The sequence below is a fragment of the Genypterus blacodes genome, unplaced genomic scaffold (genome assembly GCF_046128005.1).
Source record: "Genypterus blacodes isolate CSIRO-AG114 ecotype Tasmania unplaced genomic scaffold, CSIRO-AGI_Gbla_v1 ptg000029l_1, whole genome shotgun sequence".
Taxonomy (NCBI): domain Eukaryota; kingdom Metazoa; phylum Chordata; class Actinopteri; order Ophidiiformes; family Ophidiidae; genus Genypterus; species Genypterus blacodes.
The window spans coordinates 352883-377402 of record NW_027466842.1 but is presented as its reverse complement, the minus strand read 5'-3'; the positions used below and the strand labels follow the sequence as shown (position 1 = coordinate 377402).

Sequence of the window (24520 nt, the reverse complement as noted above, 5' to 3'; positions counted from 1 at the left end):
TTAAATAGATTTACAGATTTGGGAATATAATAATGTTGGCGCAGCTGTAGCTTCCAAACAAGGTCAATGCTGTACCTTCCCTTTCATCCAATTAAACTGAGCTATCTCCAGTGACCTGTGACTCCTAACAGGATAACCAAATATTGAGGGATGAATGGATGCATTATCAGTCTAAATCTGTAGCTTGTAGTGGTGGTCAAATATTTGATAGTGGTGAAAATGCAGAGTGTATTTCACACAATCAACTTCATATTAATTCAAAGAACAATTAAATCCCTGTATAAGATTAGGGGTTGACATTGTAAATATATTGAGTTGTTTGGAATAGTGTGTCATGGCACTTAGTATGACTTCATTGCTTTGATATGATCTTTTTATGATGGTTTGTTCATAATATTTGATGTATTTATATATAATGTATAGTGTTATTTCTACCACATAATATATTACATGTATTGTACAGTACAGATTTATACTTCATTTTTATTATCTTGTTAAATCATTGAAGTCACTGATAACATGAAGATCACATGAGCATCTCTCATCTAATACACAACTACTTCCTTCAGACACATGCAACCTTCCCATGCTCCTCGTAATTTCCACCATCCGGATTTAAAAGGCGACTCGGTCATTGTCGGATTCTTTTTTTGCATTTTATTGTAAATTCGTAAATTATTAAACCTCAGACATGTCAGCCTTCATTTCTCAATGAAAATCCACGTTCCCCTTTCTCCCCCTCCCTAGTTTTTTACTGCGTCGTTTATGTTTTTCCCAGAGGTTGTCGCGATTTTTTCCCGGCAGTTCCTGAAGGCATCATTAGTCCCTCCCCTCGCGCTGTGACGCTTGCGCACAGAGCTTGTTGCTGGAAACTTTGTATCACTTTTTATATTTTGGGAAGGTACCGCGCTGTAATGTCGCATCCTACGGAAAACAGGTCGCGTGGGGAAGACTGCTGATAAGGGGACAAGAAGCAGAGCAGACATGGCCGTCGCTGTAGCTCTACACCGAGCTGCCGTGCCCGGGGTCTGGGGTCAGTTTGTTCCTAGCCTGAATGGAGTTCGTGCTGTCGGACACCGCGTCCTGGCCTAACAACCACACAGACTGCTGGTGTTTTCCACAATGATGCCCTCCCTCTAAAAGGATATATTTTTCATATTTTCCCCGGATTAACTTCTTCAGTCACCAACATGTCTGACCAAAACTACTACTGGACCGTGCTGCCGAGCTACAAAACTAGTTTCGTGACAGGGGCCATGATGAAAAGATCAAAAGGGTAAAGAAAACACAACACAATTTGACACCCATCCCTAACAAACCAGTACGGGCTTGTCGCAAAACGTCTGTTCTGTCTGAGCTGTAGCCTCCACAACCTGACGAAGCAGCGATTTGTCGGAGGTTTATGATGAGCTAACCGATTCGCCTCACGTTCAGATAACATTGATATAGGATATGAGGCAGCAGACTGATGCTGCCTGTAACCTCATCTACTGTATGTGTCGGTTACATCCGCCCTAGATTCTGTTTCCCACAGAGAAACGTGGCCATTGTAGAGTGTTGTGGGGGGCAGACTGCATTGTCTGGCAGAGCTGCCTATGCGACAGAAAGTCTTACTGCTAATCAATACACCGATCTCTTTAGTGATTAGATGCATGAACTCAGTACTTTATCTACGTGTGAGGTGAAGTATTCAGCCACAACCCAAAAAAGCAGTAAACGGTGCCTTTATGACCCTGTAAGTAAGGGCTTCCAGGGTATTTAGTACTGAGTAGGGAGCTCATAGTGACCTTGTTATGTTTTATAGCATTTTATCCACTTTGTTCAAAGCTCATGTGTGTTTTTGATGTGATACTTACACATCAATCTCACTGATGATATCATATAACATACATGCACATTCATTTGCCAGTATATTAGCTTTAAGCTCTCCATTCCAATGTAAATCAGTCTAGGATAATGATCATTTTCAGTGCATTATTGTAAAGCAGAGCAAAACGGTTGTTATGTCAGAGCCGGTGCCCCCTTTAAACACAGTAAGTAAAGGGAAAGATTGGTTAAAAGGGAAAATTATCATGTTTACAGAAAGTTGTAGCTTATTATACCTGATAGGTCATTAGCAGCTGCAATTGGGAACACAGTGTGAAATTCATCAGGCATATCATTTAATGTTGAGACTTATCTGTAAATTGGGAACACGTTGTACAGTCGAGAATGGAGTAGAATAACACTTTCAACAACTGGTGGGCAATTTTTCAGCTTATGAAGACGCATGAATCAGACATAACATAACACATAGTTGGGTAATTGAACACAAATCCCTCTTAATTCATATAAGACAGTGACACAAAAGACACGGCTCCGTCAACAACAAATAAACCACAGTATAACACAGTCAGCTAAACTGCTGTCTGTGGAAGCCTTGCAAACTGAAACTAATCAGTCTGAGGGGCCTCTTCCACTGTTCCTTTGAGTGAGAGGTGGGGGGGATACAGCCACACCTATGAGCCATTCACCTAATCTCAGGTCTGTGGGGGGGAAACTGGAGCACCCGTATGTTTCCAATGCAACAGCCCTGTTATAAATTCAACCTTTGTCCGGCTTACAATGCGCAATTTATCTTGACACTACATCAGAGAGGTTGTTGATTCAAATGTATGCAAATGTGGTAGGGCCAGTGATACTGAATGGGTAACACTGGACTGCATTTACATTGATTGGGATCATGCATTGGCCATGTAAGCCAATCCACACCATGGCTGAATGGAGCTCAGTGAATGTATGCAGGCCATGACTATCAGCAGACAAGAGCAACATGCAAACCTGCATCTCAGTGGTTGGCATTCATCACCCTATACGCCTGCCTGAAGAGGCCTTACAAACCACTTTTGTTTTTTCAAAATATGAGTAGCCTTATCAATGCCAACTGTTGATAAAGCTGTCACGTGGTCTCGGTGTGATACAGTGATGCTTTGATGCCATTTTGTCCAGGCTGCTCCCTCCACAGTGAATCAGCCTGTCTGTTTATGTATTTTCTGATTGAAAAACAAAATGGTTTACAGTCATACGTGTTATTCTGTGGTTGGAGCTGCAGTGTAGATGTCTCGAAGCCACACTTAAGCACTTATTGGCTCGCCCCTTCTGTTGCTCCAGCCTTTTTTAGGTTGCCGGCCATATAATGTTTGAATCTTGCCTCAGCACCGACCCAGAAATGTCAGGCTCTGTTGTCCTCTCAGCTTCTCAATTATTTTAGGTCACAGCCACAGAGACAGGAAGCAGTGATATCACTAAAATGAAACTAAGAGCATGATGGCATCACACCCATATGTTTCGGAAACACAGTAACATAAGAAAGGGAGTCCTAATTCCATTGTAAATGAAGACTTAGCTAGATTTAGACAGTAACAAATGCACAGAGGCCACCAAGCACTATAGATGTATACTATATACTTAAAGAGGCCGGAGTTGCCATAACAAGAGATTTGGATTACATCACATTTACAAAGGCAATTACACGTTGTCATATCAAAACAAGCATGAGTCATCTTAAACCAGGCCCTTCAGCTGCCACCTTAGATGTGAATTCACAAATCAAAAGAGTTCCATAGAGGAGCACCAAAACAAAATATCTAAATTCGACATACTTTAAAGCAGAGTGGCTGTTTCCAGAGAACTCTTTGAGTGTTGATCCCACCATGTTTGTTGCCACGGGTTAAATGTCATGGTAGTTGTGTATTCGGCGGATGATCTACTGGGAGTCATCAGGCCCAGTGACGGCCAAAATTGTTGTTTCCAGATGTTTGCAATATTCCCAAATGACAATATTCCTAAACATACTTACTAAAAAATCCAAGATTGATGAAATCAACCACTTAACTTGGATCTCTCATTCACAAAAATGAGACAGCTAAGAAAGCTACTTTGACATTTAAGTGTAAGTTGGAATAAAGTGAAAATAGTTTTATTTAGGCTGTCACTATGGACATGTTAATTAATTTATATTATCTTGTTCAACCTGTTGGAAAAGATTCTAAACTTCATATTCAAAGAAGTGAACCTGTACAACTGTTCTGAAAAGCTTCTTGTTTACATACACACATGCATGTGTATAACATACTTGTAGATATCATTATCAGTACCATTAAGAGCTTAAGTCTTGTCATTATCTCGATCAACAACCGAAGTTCATAGGTTGTGTTATTTTACCACTGTAGAGCCGTTTATACAGCTCTGATAAAGACTGATAAACAACGTCTACACACAACAATAAAACCAGTGTGTTGTCCAGCCACTGGGTTATCCTGTTTGTAATTCTAATATCACTCGTTGCATAAGCCAATGTTTTTCCTTCTGTTTGTTTACCTCCTCTCACAGTGCCCGTAACAACAAGAGAAGGAGTTTGGCGGTCGGGACCCCGTCGCCCACACTCTCACGGCCTCTTTCACCGCTCCCACTTGCCACAGGTACTTGTGTGTTAGCTGTGTGTCCTCTATGCAGTGTGTTTACATTGCTAATTAGACCGGATTTCCATTACAAATATAGATGTATAAATATAAAGAGGTGATTGCATAGAAAGCAGCCACTTGAAGATAGAAGGGAGGGTTGAAAGGGTTCATCTGTGACATAAGGCCAGTGCATCAGCTGTTTTGTTGACTGTATGTGCCTTCAGCCAGGGTTTTGATGCTGCATGTCAGAAGATAGTCTCCCTCTGGTCCAGTCATTGAATTTTTTGTTGCATCATAATTTGCTCATAGTGCCCAAGAGAGTTTTAGGCTACTTTGATTTATTTTTAAATGTTTTTCATCCTGTGAAAGCCCATGTGCAGCCCCCTGCCCCTGCATTCCTATTTCCAAACTCACATCCTGTATAAAACCATTTTAATAATCTCTCGTAATAACTTTCCTAATGGATTGAAAACCACTTGTTGTTGGCTGAGATTGATGCACTGCCATTCATTATTTTTACATTTTGTCTCACTTTTTATTTTAGCTGGCAGCAGTCCTTCAGAAAGCCCCAGAAATGTTTCTGCCAGTACCTCTGGCAACTTCCAGTTTGCCCGCAGGTGAGAATGAACTCAACTTCCTTCTAATATGCTCTGTCATCAAGTTTGGCCTTCTCCCAACAGGGTTTGTCCAGCTCAGAAAGTCTTTGACAGAGGATCAACACTGTAGTGGCACACATCCATGTTTATTTGACAACAATATACCACATTAGGTTTATCCAGTTCAAGCTTGCATTCAAAAGTATGAAGGCAAGTCAAGATCCCATTTCCATCCCTGCCTTCTATGTTGTGTTTGTTCTGCTCTTCTATTCCGTGACTAATGAGCAAGCCCTGAATAGATCCATTTGCCCCCGAAGTTGGAATGAGGCAAAGGAGATGTGAGCCCAACCAGTTCAAAGGCCACAGGCTGGACACGGGCCTTAGCATTTGTCAGGCCAATTAAAGCCGCGAGTCGGTGCACACACTCATTACTCTGAGCTGCTATGATTATTGGAAAAAATTGCAGAGCTTGACCTCTCATTACAGTTTTTTGCAACTGTGCAGGGCTTTAGAGAACACTCACGGGTCCTGTAGGAGGAAACGAGCGAGGTTTGCTTTACAGTAGAGCTGCTATAGCTTCTTATTAGGTGGCCTGATCGCAAAGTGAACTTGATTTTGGGGCAAAACACCAATATGGAGGTTCCTTCCGAAGCTGATATTTCAGATGATGAATATAAACCCCAAAATGTAAACCGATCTCGCTCGTTTCAAATATCCTTGTCTAATGAATCGACTCACTGTAAGCAGTTTTTGTTGCATTGCAGTATGGCCCTTTTGCAACACAAGCTTTGGGGATGGAGAGGGCATATCTCTTGAAATAATTTGCCTGGCACAAGGCTGCATGAGTCATCTAAATTTATTAAGGCTTTTTAATCTGCCGGTGTGAGACAGATGCTGCCACTGCACTTTCCCGAGCTGGGCCGGGGTTATTTGTTATTCACACGGGCTATACAGTCCTGCTGTTTGTGCATTTATTCTGTCATGTCAACGTGAAATAGCACCCATGCTAAGTCATGCTAAGATGCTGAGGAAGTATGCCAACATCCAGTCTTTGCTCTAACCTTAGCATGGGACTTCTACTTCAGATTAAGAATGATTTCAAACCCTGTTATTCATCTTAATAAGTCTTGCATAAATACACCAACCTAATGAGAGTAGTGAAGTGTTTAATTTGATAACACGTAGCTGATGTTAGTACATTTAAATGCATGCTATACTCAGATTTCTGTCATTAGAATTGAAGGAGATGTCTATAGCATCCATTCAGAGTCCAACACACCAAAAGAATGTAAATGATTTAGTTTGGATGTCAATGACTTCACTTTGAAATCACTTTGAGACCAAAATGCGAATAGGACATTTTTTTGGATGACCTCAATAGGATTCTGCCATTTGCCAAATTTACTGTATGTGACATTTTTCGCAACTGGACTAAGAGGAAAATCAGCCAGGTGATGTAATCCATGCGGAGGTGGCTTACTTGGGTCAGATTGATGCCCATTTCAATGGAATCATTGTTTTTACACGAGGTCTGAAAGAAATCTAGGCTATTCCCTGCTTTAATCTAAGTATAATTGAGGTTAAGACTGCGGTATTGAATGGAAGTATTCAGCACGGTAGTATTGAGTGTAGATGGAGGCTGTGTGTGACCTGGTAACAGTGGGAAATCTCACAGCCAACATAAAGTAAAGACTGGGGTTTTACAAGTGTAGTAGAGGTGTGGGATGGTGTTTGAGAGTGTGTCTGTAGTGTGTATGTGTGTGTGTGTGTGTATATGATGAGTCATGCACTGATTGTGTGTGTGTGTGGGACTCAGTCCTGCAGCTTGGCCGGTGTTCAGCAGTAGCCCGCCACTGGTTTGTGAGCTGTGACAGACAAACAGGAATGTGAGTGTGACAGCCAGACTCACCCTCACTATCATTAAACACTGTTTGTTTTCTCTCTCTTTGTTTCTCTGCCTATCCACCCCCCGCTTCTCTTTATCTCTCTCCCTCTCTATTCACATCCACGTCCTCCTCTTTTTGCATCTGTTCAGCCAACTGGCCCGCACTGAAAGGTAAGAAAACGACAAACTGGTTCTTCTTGTTTTTCCTGTGTAGAATTAGTAATGTAGAATTAGGTTGAAAGCTGGAGTGAGTCAGGAGGATGTGATGATTTTTTCACAAGCTACCACCAAGCAGCCTGTTATGATTTTTTGTCTCTACAGAGCAGACGGGCGAAGGTGGTCCGTGGCGTCTGTTCCCTCGTCTGGATACTGCACCAACGCACCCAGTTCATCAGTATCTGTAAGCAGAGGCTGTTTCTCTTTCTCTCTTCCTCCCCATTCAGGCCGTCGGTACATTTACATGCGCTTTGATTATGCTGCGATTAAGGCATCGCGTAGATTTTGTTTTCCAAGTATCAGGTGTACACCATGATGTCATTGCAATCAGCACAAATCAACTTGTGTTTAATCCACGTTATAGAGTTGGATTAGTGGATTATGACTCATCATACCAGCCACGTATTCATTTTACTCAGATGTTTGCCTTAACCACATGAGGGACGAATAGACCATATAAATGTAGTGAGTATCTGTAAACTCTCTCTCTCTTTCGCTCTCTCTCTCTCTCTGTCTGTCTCTCCTTCATCAGATATTCAACCTCTCCCTAAACCAGTCCCGTGGGAGAATTTAGCTCCCTGTCTTTACGAACACTGAATAAACCAGTGAGATGTTCACATATTCATGGGGCCTTTGTGTCTTGTAAGCCTGTGGCTATGACTGACTGAAGTATAGATCCCTTCAGATTGGACATGTTTAGATGTTTCAAGGGGAAAATGCCGTTGATTTACTGTATTACTTGTTCAGTGTGAAGTTGTTTTGCTTCTGGGCCATATATCAGATGAACTCTGAACTCTGGTGAGAAGTACAGTATCTGTGACCGGCTTTGTTTAAAGGACGAGTGGAACACTTAGTAGTACAGGACTTTCCGGTTGATCATTCTGTCATCAGCAGTCCATTTTATGTAAAACAGCTGATTGGAGATGGCTAATGGCTGAGTCATGACAGGATATGCCCGATGATGATGCATCCTTCCGTCATCGGCCTTTTATCAAGCTTTCCACTGCCGAGGAGGAAATGGGGGTGAATCCCCAGATGCCTAAATCCCAAACCTTTTGGCCAGAAGACTTATGTCATGATTTAAGATTGGAAAAGTGGATTAAAGTAGAGTTATAAACCACAAAATCCTACTTTACTGAGTGAATTGTTCTGGCACACTTACGCTACATTTGAATGGAAACACTGTGGCAGGAAATTCCCCGCTGTTCAGAAGATTAGACCTATCGTTATTGGATAAATGACTTAATGCCCCGATGATTTGAGTTGTGCCGTGTGCAGCCAAGGGAAAGTATGAGAATAATTGTGCTAATCATTAGAATAACAAATGTCTTGTTGGAATGCGTGATTTCTTTTTCCTGGATGACATCATGAATAAGCAGGGACCGTACAGGGAAGTCAAATAAAGGCAGCACACTAAGCTCTGCAGCTACACCCATCAGCTATGTGTTAATGGTTTCTGTGGTGTTTATCTTGAGATTTTCTCTTAAAAGTCATTGCTGAAACTGCAGTTGGTCATGAAAACAATAAATGAGTCTTCTGTCACGGCTGTAATTTGGTGCGACCAACCACATGGCTTGGAGACGGTGAGGTCAGCCCTCCACTCACAATGCCCCTTTCAGTCGTGCCGTCAGTGAAGCCTTTATGCTACACTTGCTTGCCACTGACACGTCTCTAGTTTCCTTCTTCTTCTTCTTCTTCTTCTTCTTCGCCCCTTTCAGTCACACATTTTCGGCCCCTTCCCTGCTCTCTCCACTTGTGTCTTCTCTCTCTAGCTTTCTGTTTCTGCCTGTCCTTTCATTTTGTCTCTCTCTCTCTCTCTCTCTCGCTCTCAGGCCTTTTTCCTCTGTCCTTTAGTCAGACGAGCCACCCTTCTCTTTGCCCTTCCTCCAGTGAAACACGAGATCCCAGCCAGATGGGAATTCTCATAAATTCCGTGCTGCGTGTCACACATTTCGGCTCGGAAAGAGAAAATGAATGCACGCATTGCCCGCAGCACGGCCATGCTGCTCCTCTCAGCTCATGCTGCAGAGGAAAGAACAAAGTCCTTCAGGAGAGCAGAACACTATAGCTCCCCAAGTCCCTTTTTTTAAAGCTGGAAAAGGTTTTATGATGTTACGCTTCATTGCAGCCTCGCTCTCTAAGCATGGGCTGATGTCCTTGTTAAGTATCGCATCTATTCCAAATCTGTAGGTCAACCAGAAAGGATAAAAAATTCTAACAGACAAATGAGAGAGTCTGAGAAAGAGCTGTGGTGTGACTCGTATCAGAGGAAGCCTTTGACGCAGGATGTTATGTATCCGGATGTTATGTATCCTCAAAGTTGTTCCAGTTCCACTTCCTGAAGTAGATAATTAAGACTTGTTAATTGAAATTTGCAAATGGACTGCATAAGAAAGTGTTGCTGTGATCAGCGATTGATTGTAGTTGTCATACATACTGTATCTCAACACATATCCCATTTTCTCCTTGTTCCCTCTGCTCTTCTTCCTCTCAGTCCTCCTCTTCACAGGAGTTATTACACCAGTTGCCCTTCCAGCCCACACAAGATGACCTCCACTTCCTGTTCAAGCATTTCCGGAGCACAGAGAGCGTGGCGGATGAAGAGGGAGCGCACGCCTCACCTGCCGTCAGGGTGCGCTCCCGCAGTCTCAGGTAGCCTTAACTTCACACATTAACTTCACACCACACATGTGTATAAGGTAGACAAAAAACCCAAAACCTAAACAGAGAACAAAATGCCACTTTTTCCGTGTGGTTCGAATTCATACCTATAACCAGGTTAGTGTAAAGCTAATGTTTATTTTCCAACCAGAGCTGGAAATGTGTATAGGCACACACAAACTTGTACAATACCTACATAAAAAACAGAAGGACACAAATGGCCCAGATTACCTGACTTTGTATAACACAGTGTCCAATGTCCTAATTTATGGAATTAGGACGCAGATGAAACAGCCTACTAAAGACTCCTAGAGGTCATAATCCTTACATCCCATGTCCTCAAAGAAACAGCCTTTCTTAGAGTCATGCTAACATAGGGAAAATGCTCTAAATGTCTATTATGTTATTACTAGTAGCTGAATTCAGTTGAATTATTATTCTCATTCTGTCATCAGTTCGGGTCCTAGTTGTTGGGAGTTATGGTTAGAAGTTAGGATTAAAGTTAAGCACCGACCTTGAGAGGTGTCATTTATATATATATATATATATATGTATAATATACTGTGTTTCAGTATAAATGGACATGTTATGATAAAAAGCTTGATGTGCTTCAAGTTCTGACTCTGCCGTCGCCGCCCTGCCCCCCATTCTTTCTTTACCACCAAAAGATATTAAACCAATCTGTTGCTGCACAGCTGCTGTTGCATTGTTGCTCTCCACTGCGCCTGAAAAATCAAGCTGTACTCATTTAGGCCCAAAGTGTAGCTCCCCCAGCAGCTTAGACCTACAATACTGTAAACGATAATGACAGCCAACCCTGTACAACTTCCCCACTAGAGCTCACCAAAGAAATGCATCTAGAAATCTTATTCCAAGCTTAATAAACAAGCACCCATGATATGATAATACGATTTACTATTGCAGCCATACAAAACAGCTGCCATCGCCATGCGATACACTGTAGCAGAGCTGCAACAAGAAATGGAAGCAAAAGTGTAGAATTACTGTTCATTGCCTCGAACCAAAAGTGTATCGCTGGGTGTATAATTTTTTTAAGTGTGTAATTATATATAATGAAATAGGTAGGGAGCGCTTTGTTGTGGTGCTGTGATTACTTTATGTGGTTCTGAGCCCCTTTGTTGGATACTAGTGATTCCCTGGATTAGATTATGGTATTTCCTCATCATTAAGCATCGCTGCACTCATTAAAAACCTGTTGGCTCCCAACAGTGATGATTTCTGATGATGGTGATATTCTATGATGGCCTGTGGAGCGTGTTGGCATGGGCTTGATGCGGTTATATTTTTCTGTGATACATCCCTGTCTGTGCCACTTAGTCAACATAGTAACACACACAGTAACCAATCTAGATTAACCATGTTGTTCACGAAAAGTTAAGGTGAAATAAGGTCTTTATCTTCTTTCTATCAAACATTTTAACTCCAGTTAGAAGTCCCTCATACCATGCTTACATACGTTTTTAGACTGTTTATTTTAAAGATAAAAATGCACATTTCTTGCATTTGTCAATTCATTCAAGAGCCATATCAGGTAGTGATTATAATATTGGTTGTAAAGTGATACTTTTGTTAACATTTAGATAACAGATTGCACCTTTATTAGTTGTCATCTGCTCTAAACTCCAGTCATTGCAAACATAAATGAGTGCACCTGCCGCCAGCATAAGCCCTTAGCCTCTTACATAGATTAAACATTTGACCACTGACTGATCAGTTGTTCCTATTTACAGATTAGTCAAACAAATGTATGTGATCTGCCACCTATAACATTGATGTAACCTAATTTTCTATTGCACTTGGACAACTGTCAGTGTGCAGAAATAGCTCCAAAGGGAGTGTACAGAATGTCATATTGCCCACATATAGTTCCAAAGAGGTTCACAGTTGATATTGCCTTTAAATAAAACCACACTGCTTGTGCAACTGTTGGGCTTACCCCAAAATAGTAGTCATATGTCACATGTTGATGTTGTTATTTGTAGTATGTGATGTATAGGGATACCCAGGGGTCACTATTTTTAACACTGTCGACGCTGGACATTGATTTGCAGGGGGTACACACACTTTGAAAGGTGCACCCTTGTAAATAAATCCCTCCACACACAACAGATGTTGCCATTGATACTTTAGATGAGCAACTGATCTCAGGCAGACACGCTGTGTTTATGACAAATGGTTGCTATGAGATAAATCATGCATGGTTTACTATGATTGAAATTGTCTGTTAAGTAAAAAATAATGGTTATTTGTGTGAGCATCTCCCATCCTTCATCTCCCATTAATATACAATATTATTCTGATCTAAAACCAACCTAAATATCCTGGATCTATATTCACACATCTCTTACTTGTTTTAACATGTTGGTGTGTTTTTTCCAGCCCTGGACGGACCTGTGGATCGTTTGACAATGAGATTGTCATGATGAATCATGTCTACAAGGAACGATTTCCCAAGGTATAGTAAATGATCCTTAATCCCCTGTTTCTGATTCTTCATCAAATGCACTTACAACAATAGCTCCAAATGAACTCCTCCTTTCTCATGTCCAGGCCACTGCCCAGATGGAGGGACGTTTGTTGGCTGTCATTGCAGAGTGCTCCCCAGGAAGTGCTTTGCCACTGGCTGACGGTGTGCTGGGCTTCATACAGCACCAACTGCTGGAGCTGGCCAGGGACTGTCTGGATAAGTCTCAGAGTGGCCTGGTCACCTCCAGGTACTTCATGGAGCTGCAGCAGAAACTGGAGAAGCTGCTGCACGAGGTGGGTGTCTCAACCTCTCTGGATAAACTGAAAATAACAGGGTTGTTAGAAAAAAACAACAAGGCTGCTTTTCTGTACTCCCTGACAATTACACAATTCAAGGTCTACCCCAGAACAGAGAGAGAAATACAAGTCCATCGACAGCGTTTGCCCTCTGGGACATTGCATGCTATAGTTGCACTGAGAACATTGGATTGAAATTGCTTGTTTGATTGGTTCTTGTGTCGTACCAGTTCCAAATCACTGCTGGTAATGCTGTTGTCATTTTATGTTACTACATGGATGTGGGCAATAGTCAAGTGTTTGATTATATAATGGTTTATTACATAAGGTCTCGCAACGATAGTCTGCGGCAAATGTTCCCTTCTGCAGAAAGGAGTGTTTTTTCTGCAGCGTCAGAGCCAGGGTGACCTTTTCTTTTTGACTCAGAAACTCTACAAAAGGATCACTTCAATATTGACTATTTATTATACAGCCACTGGTGTCTCTTATTTCTTTATTCTCTATCATTTTGCACCTTGCTTGCAAAGATGATTTACCAGATTCAACCTCCATAGACTCAGCTAATCAATAAAATGACATGTCTCTGTCACGTGATCAATTTTCTACTCTCTCTGTAAACAACAAATGAGGCATCTAAAATGTTTTGCAGAGAAGTACAAAGTATTACACTGCATCATTTTAGACAAACAGAAGCCAAATTCAATGAAAAATTAGCCACTGTCAAGATGTTGTAATATTTTGACAAGTTAAGTCCTGTAGTCCTATATCTTACCCGCTCATGTTATCACTGACCTGAACCAAGAAGGCATGTTCAGTCTTTCACTGCTCGTCTGCACACGGCTTGCTGTTTGATTAAGGCAAGGCAATGTTGGGCTAAGATATTGACACAGCTCTGTCCGTAACAATACAAAACTTTATTTGCAAACCTCCAGCAAGGCAGCGCATAGAATTAACATAACTTTGCTGATATTGTCAAAAGATGTAAGAATGCCAATCTTGATCCCCAAATCACTCACAAATAATAAAATGGATCATCATTTAACATTTCTATCAGATGTAAGATAATAATCCTTCATTCTTTTGTGCTTTGCTGATCAGGCTTATGAGCGTTCGGAGAGCGAGGAAGTAACCGTCATCACCAAACTGGTTAAGAAGATTCTCATCATTATCTCCAGGCCTGCCAGGCTCCTGGAGTGTCTGGTAAGAATCACTGACAGCCACTGATGTAATGATAAGCCCTGGAGTCACAGGTTCTTCACATAAAGCCCCCAGCAAAATATCAGTGTCTTGAAATAGAGGTGTCTCAGGTGACTCAAGTACATTGATGCTATGCTGTAGTAATTATGGTGTTTGTAGCAATCATGACACTTGTTGTAATTGTAGTAATAATACAGTTTTACTTGTTGTAAAGGATTACTCACAGTCCTTCAATATTGTCAGTAGGTCCTGGAATCAGTGCTGTTAGGGAGGAACATGCTGGGTTAAAGATTTCTATCTTTCTTTTTACCAGACATCTCTGTTAGAACTTTATGTCTGCTGTAGCTCATACCCCATTGTGTATGTAATCCGGTTGGCTTTATTGAATCATGTCGGAAAATTTGCTCCAGACAATGTAGTGCATGTTTTTCTATTTTTCCATATGCGTGTGTGGTTTGCAGGTTTTGTGCTGAATCTTTCCACATTTTCCTGTGTTATTCATGTGTTTTCACAGTCAAGTGTTTTTTAAGATGTATGTCAAAAACCTTTTCTTTCCGTAGGAGTTTGATCCGGAGGAGTTTTATCAACGTTTAGAGGTTGCAGAGGATCAAGCCAAGGTGGGCCAGGGAATCAAGACCGATATTCCCAGATACATCATCAGCCAGCTTGGCCTCACAAGGGATCCCCTGGAAGGTGAAGCACTGATGTTTGTTTTATCCGTTATTAATGTTTTCATTTTCCATGTTGATATGGGCAAAATGAGTACCGTTGCAATTTTCTGAATCTTATAGAAATATCACTATGTCACATTGTATAAGGCCTGTACTCCTAATATGCTTTACATGGTGCAGATTGGCGAATGAATAGAGTCCGCCTGTTGAGGAAGTGCATTTACTTATAATAATAACAGAGAAATCAGCTACATTTACTATCAGTAGCCATCATCATCTTTACAAAGCTCACCTTGTGTGTCTTCTCCTGCCACAGAGGTCGTCCATCTGGAGCAAACCAGTCCAGGTCACAGGGTTTCCAGCAAAGAGGCTGACGACACTGGAGAGGTACCACCTTTTCTATTTACACTTCAATTAAACAGCTATGGCATCATGGATAATTCATAGAGAATCTTAGTGTGGTGGAATAATCAGTGGTAGATGAATATCAAGTGCAGTGTAGTCTGAATGGGGTAAATGCACTAAGCAACACTGTATTACAGACACGAAAAAGGTTTCTTGGGTAGACATGAGTGGTGCATTCAGGGTGTTTTGTTATTGCGTACTGGAAAACAATGCCGTACTGTTGTCACATGAATAGCATAAACGAATGTGAAAACAAAATTCTGCGTTTGTTGTTAGATGTGTGTGATTCAGGGCCGGGCGGCCTGCACTCCTCCTCGCAGGAAACCACTGGAGAGCGACTTTGAGACTGTCAAGCTCATTAGCAATGGCGCCTATGGGTGAGCAAGACAGACTTCTTTGTTTTTGGTTGTAATGACTCAGTCTCTTTGTAGACACCACAGAGAACCCAATGAAAGCAGAGATGGAAGTGAAACGAGTATATGGTTTGGGGAATTTTTAAACTACATTTAAAATTAGTTTTGACAGTTAAATGTCAAATTTGAGCTGACATTCAGTATTAAAAGATTCTTTCCCTTGGAAACCACTTAATTGATCTCTTCCTGCTTTCACTATTTTTTTTCAAATTGTCTTCTCTAACATTTATTTTCTTCTCTCTGTTCTTATTTTCCATCACTTTTTCCTCCATTCACTTGTCTTCTGTCATTCAGGGCTGTATTTTTGGTGCGCCACAAGGAAACCCGCCAGCGCTTTGCCATGAAGAAAATCAACCGGCAAAACCTGATTCTAAGGAACCAGATTCAGCAGGTGTTTGTTGAGCGAGACATCCTCACCTTTGCCGAAAACCCCTTTGTGGTCTCCATGTTCTGCTCATTTGAGACACGGAGGCACCTCTGCATGGTCATGGAGTATGTGGAAGGTATGCTTCATCTGTACTTGGGAACACACACTGTTGTTATTTGTAATAATATTGGTTGTCCTGGAACAATTTTCTGTACAAACAGGCTATTTCTATCTTTTGTCTTCATGTCCTCATTTATTCTCCTAGGTGGGGATTGTGCCAACCTATTGAAGAACATTGGTCCCTTGCCTGTAGACATGGCCAGGCTGTATTTTGCAGAGACTGTCCTGGCTTTAGAGTATCTCCACAACTATGGCATCATACACAGAGACCTCAAACCTGATAAGTGAGTTCTCAAACAAGAGCACGTTACCACAAACTGCACAATTTTAATTTCCCCTCTATTTCTACAATACCCAATCATTGAAATGCTTTCATCATTTTCAGATTAACAGGAAGGATTTTCAGAAACATTCACCCTGTTGTTATTGTAACGTATTCTGCTATGCCACCTAACATGAAGCATTTCTGTGTTTGATTTCTGTTGCTGTGTAGTTTGTTAATCACCTCCATGGGACACATCAAACTAACAGACTTCGGGCTGTCAAAGATTGGTCTCATGAATATGGCCACCAACCTGTATGAGGGACACATTGAGAAAGACACCAGAGAGTTCATTGACAAACAGGTTAGCTTCTCTCCCGTCCTCTTTCTCTCTCTCTCTCTGCCTTCGTTACATGAAATTTTGCTGCACTGTCGATCGTTATGTTTTCACTGATTTTACATAAATCCCTTGATTCCTCACTTCCATTTTTGCTCCCTACAGGTGTGTGGTACTCCAGAGTATATTGCCCCCGAGGTGATCCTGAGGCAGGGCTATGGGAAGCCTGTGGACTGGTGGGCCATGGGTGTCATCCTTTATGAGTTCCTAGTGGGCTGTGTCCCTTTCTTTGGAGACACACCTGAAGAGCTGTTTGGTCAGGTGGTCAATGGTAAGAGAGCTTTGAGTTCATTTGTTTCATCGCTTGCACCTTCTGTACATTTGTACTTTGGCTTCAGTTGAGCACTATAAAGCCATATCAATAAATTACAATTCAATAATTAGATAACTGTTTAATTCACTGTTCCCAGATGAGATAATCTGGCCAGAGGGGGAGGATTCTCTTCCAGCAGACGCCCAGGACCTTATCACCAGATTGCTGAGACAGGGCCCTCTGGATCGCCTGGGAACAGGTTAGTAGCAGCTGTAAACATTATGGATTGGTGGGAAGATATAACAAACATAGATGAACACATAAACTGCTGGGACAAACCCCCTCTGGAGTAATAGCCTTGTGGCTCTCTGAGTTGTTTCCAGCCGTGCTGTATAATATAGCACTGATTAATACCACCACAGTGACTCTATAGATTGTTGAGTCAAGATGTGTAGACGAATAACATTTATGTGGGTCTTATTTCTTCTCCAGGGGGAACCACTGAGGTGAAGATTCACATGTTCTTCCGCGGCCTTGATTGGAATGGTCTCCTGAGACAGAAAGCTGAATTCATACCCCAGCTGGAGACTGAGGAGGACACCAGCTACTTTGACAGTACGTGGCAAACTATGCTCATTTATGGACACATACACATTCAGTGCCCATATGCACAACTGGAGGGCTCGGCAGCAGAGCCCCTAGATTTTGCAGTAATTGATTAATTTCTGCACTTCCTGGGCTTCTTACAGCTCGTATTGAACGTTACTGTCACCTGGACTCTGATGAAGATGATGAAACCAACGATGATGAATCATCTCTAGAGCTTCGACAGTTCTCCTCTGTGACCCCTCGCTTCAGCAAGGTGCAGTTTTAATTTAGTTCTACACATGCTGTTTTTATGTAACATTGGTATTTGCGATCACACTACTGAAGCCCTTCTTATTCAACATCTGCAGTATAAAATACATACAAGTGTATGAAAAATAGTCACCTTTAGCCCACTTCTATCTGTAGGTGTACAGCAGCACAGAGCATTTGTCCACCTCCACACCATCCAACCCGAGTCTGTCATCATCTGAGCGAAGCCATAGTGAGGAGAAGGACGAGCGGTGGGAGGGCAGGGGAATCCTTTCCCCTGGCGACGGATTCAAACATGTGGCTGGTGGAGAAAAGAAGGCAGATGGAAGCAGGGGGAGGTCAGAATGGGACAAATGAGAGTCCTTTCTTTGTCATGGCTGGAAAAATTATGAGAACATTGCTTCTTCCCCATCACCCAAATTTCTGCCGTACCCCAAGTTTGACCAAAAATGTGTTGATTACTTGCAGTCTGCGCCCACGTGCTTCGTCCAGCTCCTCCCAGTCAGAGCGCAGTGCCAGCCCCCTGGTCATGAACAGCACCCAGAGCCTCGACATCATGCCTCGCTTTGCCATCTCAGCAGAGGAAGAGGGTAAGGCTTCTTTAAAAGAAGTTCTTTTATTTTTCACAAATACCAAACCCACATGTCAGTGCTCACACTCTCTACCTCTGATCCTACAGTAGATGGGGTGGTTTCCAACCTAAGGCGCATTCGTCTCCGGAGCAACAGCACAGGCACCAGGCCATCATACCGGAGGGGGGCTTCTCGACGCATCGCCCACCAGCTGGAGACCCCCGAGAAACCCAGACCCCCAACTGGCTGTAAAGTCCCCAAGTCGGCCTCTGTGTCTGGCTTGTCCCTCATCATTACCCCAGGTACAGCAAATGATAATAATACTTAATCTATGCAATATTTAAACAAAACATCATAAAAATATTAGTGAGAGCAACAGGCATAGCTTTATATGAAATCTACAAACGTAAATAGAATGGTAACAATACTGTGTAATGCTTTGCTCAACACTGATCATTTTGATTGAAATGGTCCTATTAGAGCTGATAGGGATTAGGATAATTAAATTGTGGAACATGCAAGAAATGGATCATAATTTGACTTGAAAATAATGCCTGTGGATCTTTGCTGAGATGGCATGCATGTGTTTACAGTGCCCTCTACAGTCTGAAGTGTTACTACCTCACAAAAGAATTCACAACCGTAAACATGATCAATAGTAATGTTGTAGCAATGATAAGAAACAGCAAATAACATGAGAGAAGTAACCTCTTCTAACGTTTGGACGAACTCATGCTCAACATTCATTTTGCCATTTCTGACTATCTTCTCCTCATCCAGACGACTCTGCAGGTCCTCCTACCAGCCCCAAGTCATCCATGTCTCTGTCATCCAACCCGTCATCCAGAGACTCGTCGCCCAGCCGAGATCTCTCCCTCAGCATCAGCTGCCTCAGGCCTCCTGTTGTCATTCACAGCTCTGGGAAGAGGTTTGGCTTTGCACTGCGAGCAATCAGAGTCTACATGGGAGATGGAGATGTGTACACTGTTCACCACATGGTCTGGGTATGTGTCATCATTCAGGTGGTCTTGAGCATAAGGTTTCTATGTTTTCATTTATATTTATTTTGTACTCATGATAATAATATGATAACGTATTCTTCACAGTGTGTGGAGGAGGGCAGCCCAGCACACGAAGCAGGACTGCGAGCTGGTGACCTCATTACTCACGTAAACGGGGAGTCTGTGCAGGGCCTCATCCACACAGAAGTGGTGGAGCTGCTGCTCAAGGTAAATGGCTTCACAAAGTCAGGTTCCCTTCTTGTGATCAGAGTAAGTCCTCCAAAACGACCTGTACACATGTGTCATATGTATCCTTTTTGTTCATTTAGTTACGGAATAAAGTGTCACTGTGAACTGCGAATAATGAAAACCAGCATTAATTGGATAAAGGGGAGTGTTGTTGAAATGGCATAAGAATATAGCGGTACAGTGCAAAGACTACAAAAACTTGATTAAGCTTCCTCATTTAAGTTTGTCAAATTCAAGGGTTCAAATTTGACTTAAGATGGTTCTTTTTGAGCTGAATTATACTGAAATATGTGTGTGAATGGGACAGCTGCTCCTATATTTGTGTGTGTATGTGTGTATGTATCAACTGATCTTGACTTCGGTCAGGGTTAAATCATCCTGCATGTAATACACACTTACGTTACACGGAGAAAAGAGCAGAAGTGATCCAGTCTCTCTCTCTGTGTGTATAAAAATAGTAAATAAATGAGGCGGAAATGATTATAATCATTGTTGTTGATCTGTTCTCATCAGAGCGGGAACAGGGTGACCCTGCAGACTACTGCACTGGAGAACACCACCATCAAGGTGGGCCCTGCCAGAAAGGCCAGCTACAAGGCCAAGATGGCTCGACGCAGTAAGAAGAGCAAGAGGAAAGATGGACAGGACAGGTACATGAAGAGAGGATGATGTCATTTGCCCAGTTGTACTGATATGTAGAGATAATTTTCACCTTGAAGTTCAGAGAAGAGATTAGAAAGAACTTGACTCCAGTGCACAGATACTTGAGTGATCTGTATGGGACTGCCTTCTTTCTTTATGCTCATTTATTTTTCCATCCAGCACCTCTGTGACTTCAATGACTTGTGTTTAACTTTTGTAGGCATAGAAAAAGTTTGATGAAACATTTAATCTGACACCTGTTTCCTCTTGCGCAGTAGGCGGCGTAGCATCTTGAAGAAACTGTCAAAACACACGCCTCCTCCGCCCATGCAGAGCAGCCGGAGCTTCTCGTCAGGGTTCCAGCAGTCGTCGAGCGACAGCCTCTCCGGCTCGCCCACGCAGAGTCTCTCTCCAGGGCCTTCCACGCCCTGCCGCTCCCCTGCTCCAGACCACTCTGGAGGTGAGCGGTGACACCATTCAAATCCCAACAAAAGGGTGCCAGATCTTATATCTTGGTGGTTGCCCTTTTCTCTTTTTGCGTCTGAAGTTTATGTGGCTCCTAATTTCAGATCAAGATGCAGTAAAACTATTAACACTGCAGTATGTGAGAAAGATTTGAATTATTAAGGCAGTGGGGAATTTGGGGATTTGTATCTGGTGGAAATTTGGATTTGATTTTCAAAATTTAAGCTTTATCATATTTGATCTCTTTCCTTTTCTCTCAGATTCAAGTTCATCCCCTTGTTCAAGCTCTCCTAACTCACCTGTGCCGCAGCCTCGTCCCAGTTCCCTTCACGTCTTGGGTCGCTACACCAAGGCAGGCCGCTGCAAGTCCACCAGCAGCATCCCCCCTTCCCCACTGGCCTGCATCCCACCTCCACAGCCTCTCTCCCCCCAGTGTTCTCCATCATGTCTTCCCTGTCACCCCAAGTCTCTGCAGGGGTTCCATGGCAAGACCTTGTCCCCTCCGACTATTGCACGGCATTCTGTGCGCCCCCGCAGTGCTGAGCCTCCACGCTCGCCCCTCCTCAAGAGGGTACAGTCAGCAGAGAAGCTGACCGGAGAGAAGCTGACAGGTGGTTACCATTGCGACAAGAAAGCCTACAGCACCCGCCGACACACCATGGAGGTGCCTCTGTCAGAGGGGGAGGGGCTGGAGGATATGGAGGGGGACACTGCCACCGGCTTCGTGTGTGTCGGTGAACATGGCCGTCAGGGTTTGTACATAGGAGGGCAGAGAAGCCACCGGGATGCAGGTAATGAGCTCCACCGCTGTAGTACCTCACCGCAACACCGCAGCAGCAACCACCACTCCAAGGAGGTGGTAGTGATGAGGAAGCTGGCTCTGTCAGAGAGGAGGGACTCCTTCAAGAAACAGGAGGCGGTGCAGGAAGTCAGTTTTGACGACTTGGATGAGAAAGATGCAACACCAAGTCCCACACTTCCTGTCATGCAGCCCAAGGCTTTCAAAGCGTCCTGGATCAACTCGGCTCAGTCAGAATCCAGGACGGAGCCAGAGAAAAAAGCATCACAGGGTACAACAGCACAGCAGAAAGCCAGGCCAAAAGAGAAAGGAGGGTGTTAAGGTTTGCATTTGACAAATGAAGAGGCTCATTCAAACACACACACTCCAACCTGATGCCAAGTCTTCGACCTGCTACTGTATTTACATTTGAAGGCCTTGCATGTGTGTCCAGAAAACTGACCAAGTCCCAAATCATCACGAGCAACTGCTTGAATAAGGAAAGAACAACCCGAGGTGTTGTCAGTAACATTGCACCCTACTACACTGTTAACAGAGTAATGACTGCCCAACTGTTTACGTCCTAGTTGCTTGTTTCCACTCTTGGTTCTCAGATCACTGTGACGACACCTGTAACCCATGTATTTTGTAAATAGTTTTGTTTTAAATGAAGAAACTTATTTATGACTCTTTTTTTTTTTTTTCAATGCGTTTTGTGTTTTTAGTTGCTGAAAATGCCTCAATGCTTCAGCTTTTATTTCACTACTTGCACAAACCACACAGCTGCTTGTTTGCATTTAAACCACATAACTTCCCAGTGTGGTGTTTAACCGTAGGAGCAGTCAAGGGGGAGGAAACATCATTCGATTCGTGTACAATACTCATTTTTATACAACTGGATGTTTTTGTGTATTTCAGATTGGATTGTGTTCGTCCTCTATCATATACTGTGTTATATAATTCTTTGCCGCGTCTCACATGAAACCTGTCATACATACAAATTGGGATTTTTGGCCATGTGGACTCATTGACTGTTCTCTCTCTCAACATGTATAGACGTTTTAATGAACAAGAAATATTAACATCACAATAGTCAGAAACCTAACTCTGGTGCCAAAGCATGGTTTGTTTGTAGGAACCATTTAAAAGAGGTACTGTAGTTTCAGCTTCATGCATGCATGGACTCTGCTGACTGACTGTTGACACTCATTGGAACTCTTCTTGCAGTGGTAACATTTTGTGACTACCTTTGTAATCCAGACTGTTGTCTCTGCCTCCCCCCCTAATACTGTACACAGTACCTGTCGGGCGAATCTAGCCTCCGTCCTTCTATGTAAAACCCTTATCTAACTGAAGTGTTTGCGCACCTTGTACTTAGTAGCCATTAACATTTTAGAGCACATTGATATTTCAGGATGATCTCTTTCTTTGTGGGAGAAATTTGCAGGTCAGAAATTGTGCCGTGTATGCAGCAAACAAACTTGGCTCCCTTGGCTGTTTTTCTTTTTTTTTTACTTGTATATGAATGAATGTTTACATTTAAGTGCAAATATATGTATGTACATGTGTGGACGGGTCATGGTTTCTTTTAAATTATAATGCAAAAATGAATGACAAATGGCAATGGCAGAATTCAACCAGGTGCCCATGATGAATGATGAAGGAATGAAGGTGTCTTTTTGTATATTTTAGGGAAACAGTCTTGTTGCAGTACTAATGACCCATGCTGTTGATGTATATTGTGTAAACAATGTTGGACCTTATAACAGCTGTTGATGGTGTTTTAAAAGTGACCTTGTCAGGGTAGATGAGCTTAAAGATGGACTCATATTTTCACTTAGTTGACATGATTTTAATCTCATGTTGTGATCAGTCTCAAAGGATTGTGCATGCTTCACATCCTGCTATAATACTCCCACAATTGTATAAACCTTTGCAGATTCCTCAAGGCCACCTGAAGTTATTAATCACTTTAAAAAAATCAATTAATCACACCAGATTCTTGGATATTATGTTTATTCGCTGATAGAAGTTAGTTTTGTCAGGGGATGTAAACAACCTTCTTCTTATTGTTTTATTTAGCAACTGGTTAGGCAACAAACTTCTTTCAATCATGTTTTCATATGAATAGTTTGATAGATGAAAATGTGTCCTGTTGGTGTTTGTCGTTTTGAAGCATTAAGGGAACCATCAATGGGACTTGGTGGAAGGTTAGCTACGTACTGTACTAACACTTGAATGGTTATAGATAGTGGAGATGTTTACTCGTTTTCCTTTGAAGATAAAGTAAAAGACAATGTGTTTTGGGGGATTTTCTGATGCAATATACATTATGGTCTGCACCCTATCCAAAGCATCACCTTTAACAATAAGGTGTCTCATCATTTTGTATTTTTATTCACGAGGACAAAGATCTCAGCAGCAGTCCACACCTTTGCTTTGGCATCACACATTTAAAAAATATCTTTAAAAAAAATTATCTCATCACTTTTTTTTAACCAGTGTGTTTGTGATCATGTCATTGTCTTCGGGAGCTTATTGTCATTCTCCATATTTCCACTCCCTGTTATAATTGTTGCTCCACACTCCTCTACCTGTTGTCCCCAAATGATGAACTTGTGAATTTCCTACTATGGATATCTGGTGCAGATGTGTGACGTCTGTTTTTCTATTGTCTTAACAGTGCTTGAAATAAATGAATTGCAGAGGACTATAAGGTCCAGGATGACATATTGTGGGTGGTTATTATTACATTACATGACATTACCATCATTTTGGCAGACACTTTTATCCAAAGCGACTTACATTACCACCCTTCGCAGAGGGGGGAGCAATTGAGGGTTTGGTGCCTTGCTCAGGGGCACCTCGGCAGGGGCTCAAACCGGCGACCTTCCCAAGCGGAAGCTCTACCCACTGAGCTACTGCCTCGCTATTATCTGTCCCTTCCATCATTAATGGTTACATGTTTGGTGACACATGAGGCCCAATACAGGTCTTGATTCACAAAGCAGCAGTCTGTAGGTAGACCTCTCCTTACCTACTGCAATTCACTCCTGCATTCACAGCTCCTCCCCCTAAAGAACATGCGACGATGATTGACAACTGAGGCATACATTTCCTCCCATCTGTGGTGTATTTCTAGGCTCAGAGGTTTTTCCCAAATCAGATTCTATCAGTAGAAGGCGCTACAGAGACACATTTCTTTCACAGTCATCTTAGGCAAATGTAAATGTAAATATGGGAAGCACCAGTTTTGTATTGTTTATAGTGTTAATCAAGTGAATAC

General features: G+C 42.3%; 1 protein-coding gene across 2 annotated transcripts; it reads left to right on the top strand.

The window, feature by feature from the left end:
* Positions 1 to 853: 853 nt before the first annotated feature.
* On the top strand, positions 854 to 23964 carry mast3a (microtubule associated serine/threonine kinase 3a). 2 transcript variants are annotated; one of them, XM_076144695.1, is made up of 27 exons: positions 854 to 1276; positions 4372 to 4460; positions 4987 to 5059; positions 7074 to 7094; positions 7245 to 7323; positions 9634 to 9791; positions 12201 to 12276; positions 12372 to 12581; positions 13683 to 13784; positions 14342 to 14474; positions 14769 to 14839; positions 15134 to 15234; positions 15565 to 15773; positions 15903 to 16041; positions 16251 to 16383; positions 16522 to 16687; positions 16827 to 16928; positions 17162 to 17284; positions 17419 to 17531; positions 17684 to 17865; positions 17996 to 18117; positions 18207 to 18401; positions 18880 to 19103; positions 19206 to 19328; positions 19863 to 19999; positions 20270 to 20451; positions 20717 to 23964. In XM_076144695.1, exons 1-27 carry the CDS (start codon positions 1191 to 1193, stop codon positions 21574 to 21576), a joined length of 4209 nt encoding a protein of 1402 aa, XP_076000810.1. In that variant the 5' UTR covers positions 854 to 1190; the 3' UTR covers positions 21577 to 23964. The 2 variants fall into 2 exon arrangements, with proteins under 2 accessions (XP_076000810.1, XP_076000809.1); XM_076144694.1 differs by having other exon boundaries at positions 20267 to 20451.
* Positions 23965 to 24520: the final 556 nt, after the last annotated feature.

What these genes read in the sequence shown, in the direction of transcription:
- mast3a (XM_076144694.1), top strand. Translation starts at nt 1,191, where the DNA reads ATGTCTGACCAAAACTACTACTGGACCGTGCTGCCGAGCTACAAAACT. An exon ending in CACCCAGTTCATCAGTATCT is followed by an intron (nt 7,324 to 9,633) that starts GTAAGCAGAGGC and finishes TCTTCCTCTCAG; the next exon opens with TCCTCCTCTTCACAGGAGTT. An exon ending in CATCTCAGCAGAGGAAGAGG is followed by an intron (nt 18,118 to 18,206) that starts GTAAGGCTTCTT and finishes CTGATCCTACAG; the next exon opens with TAGATGGGGTGGTTTCCAAC.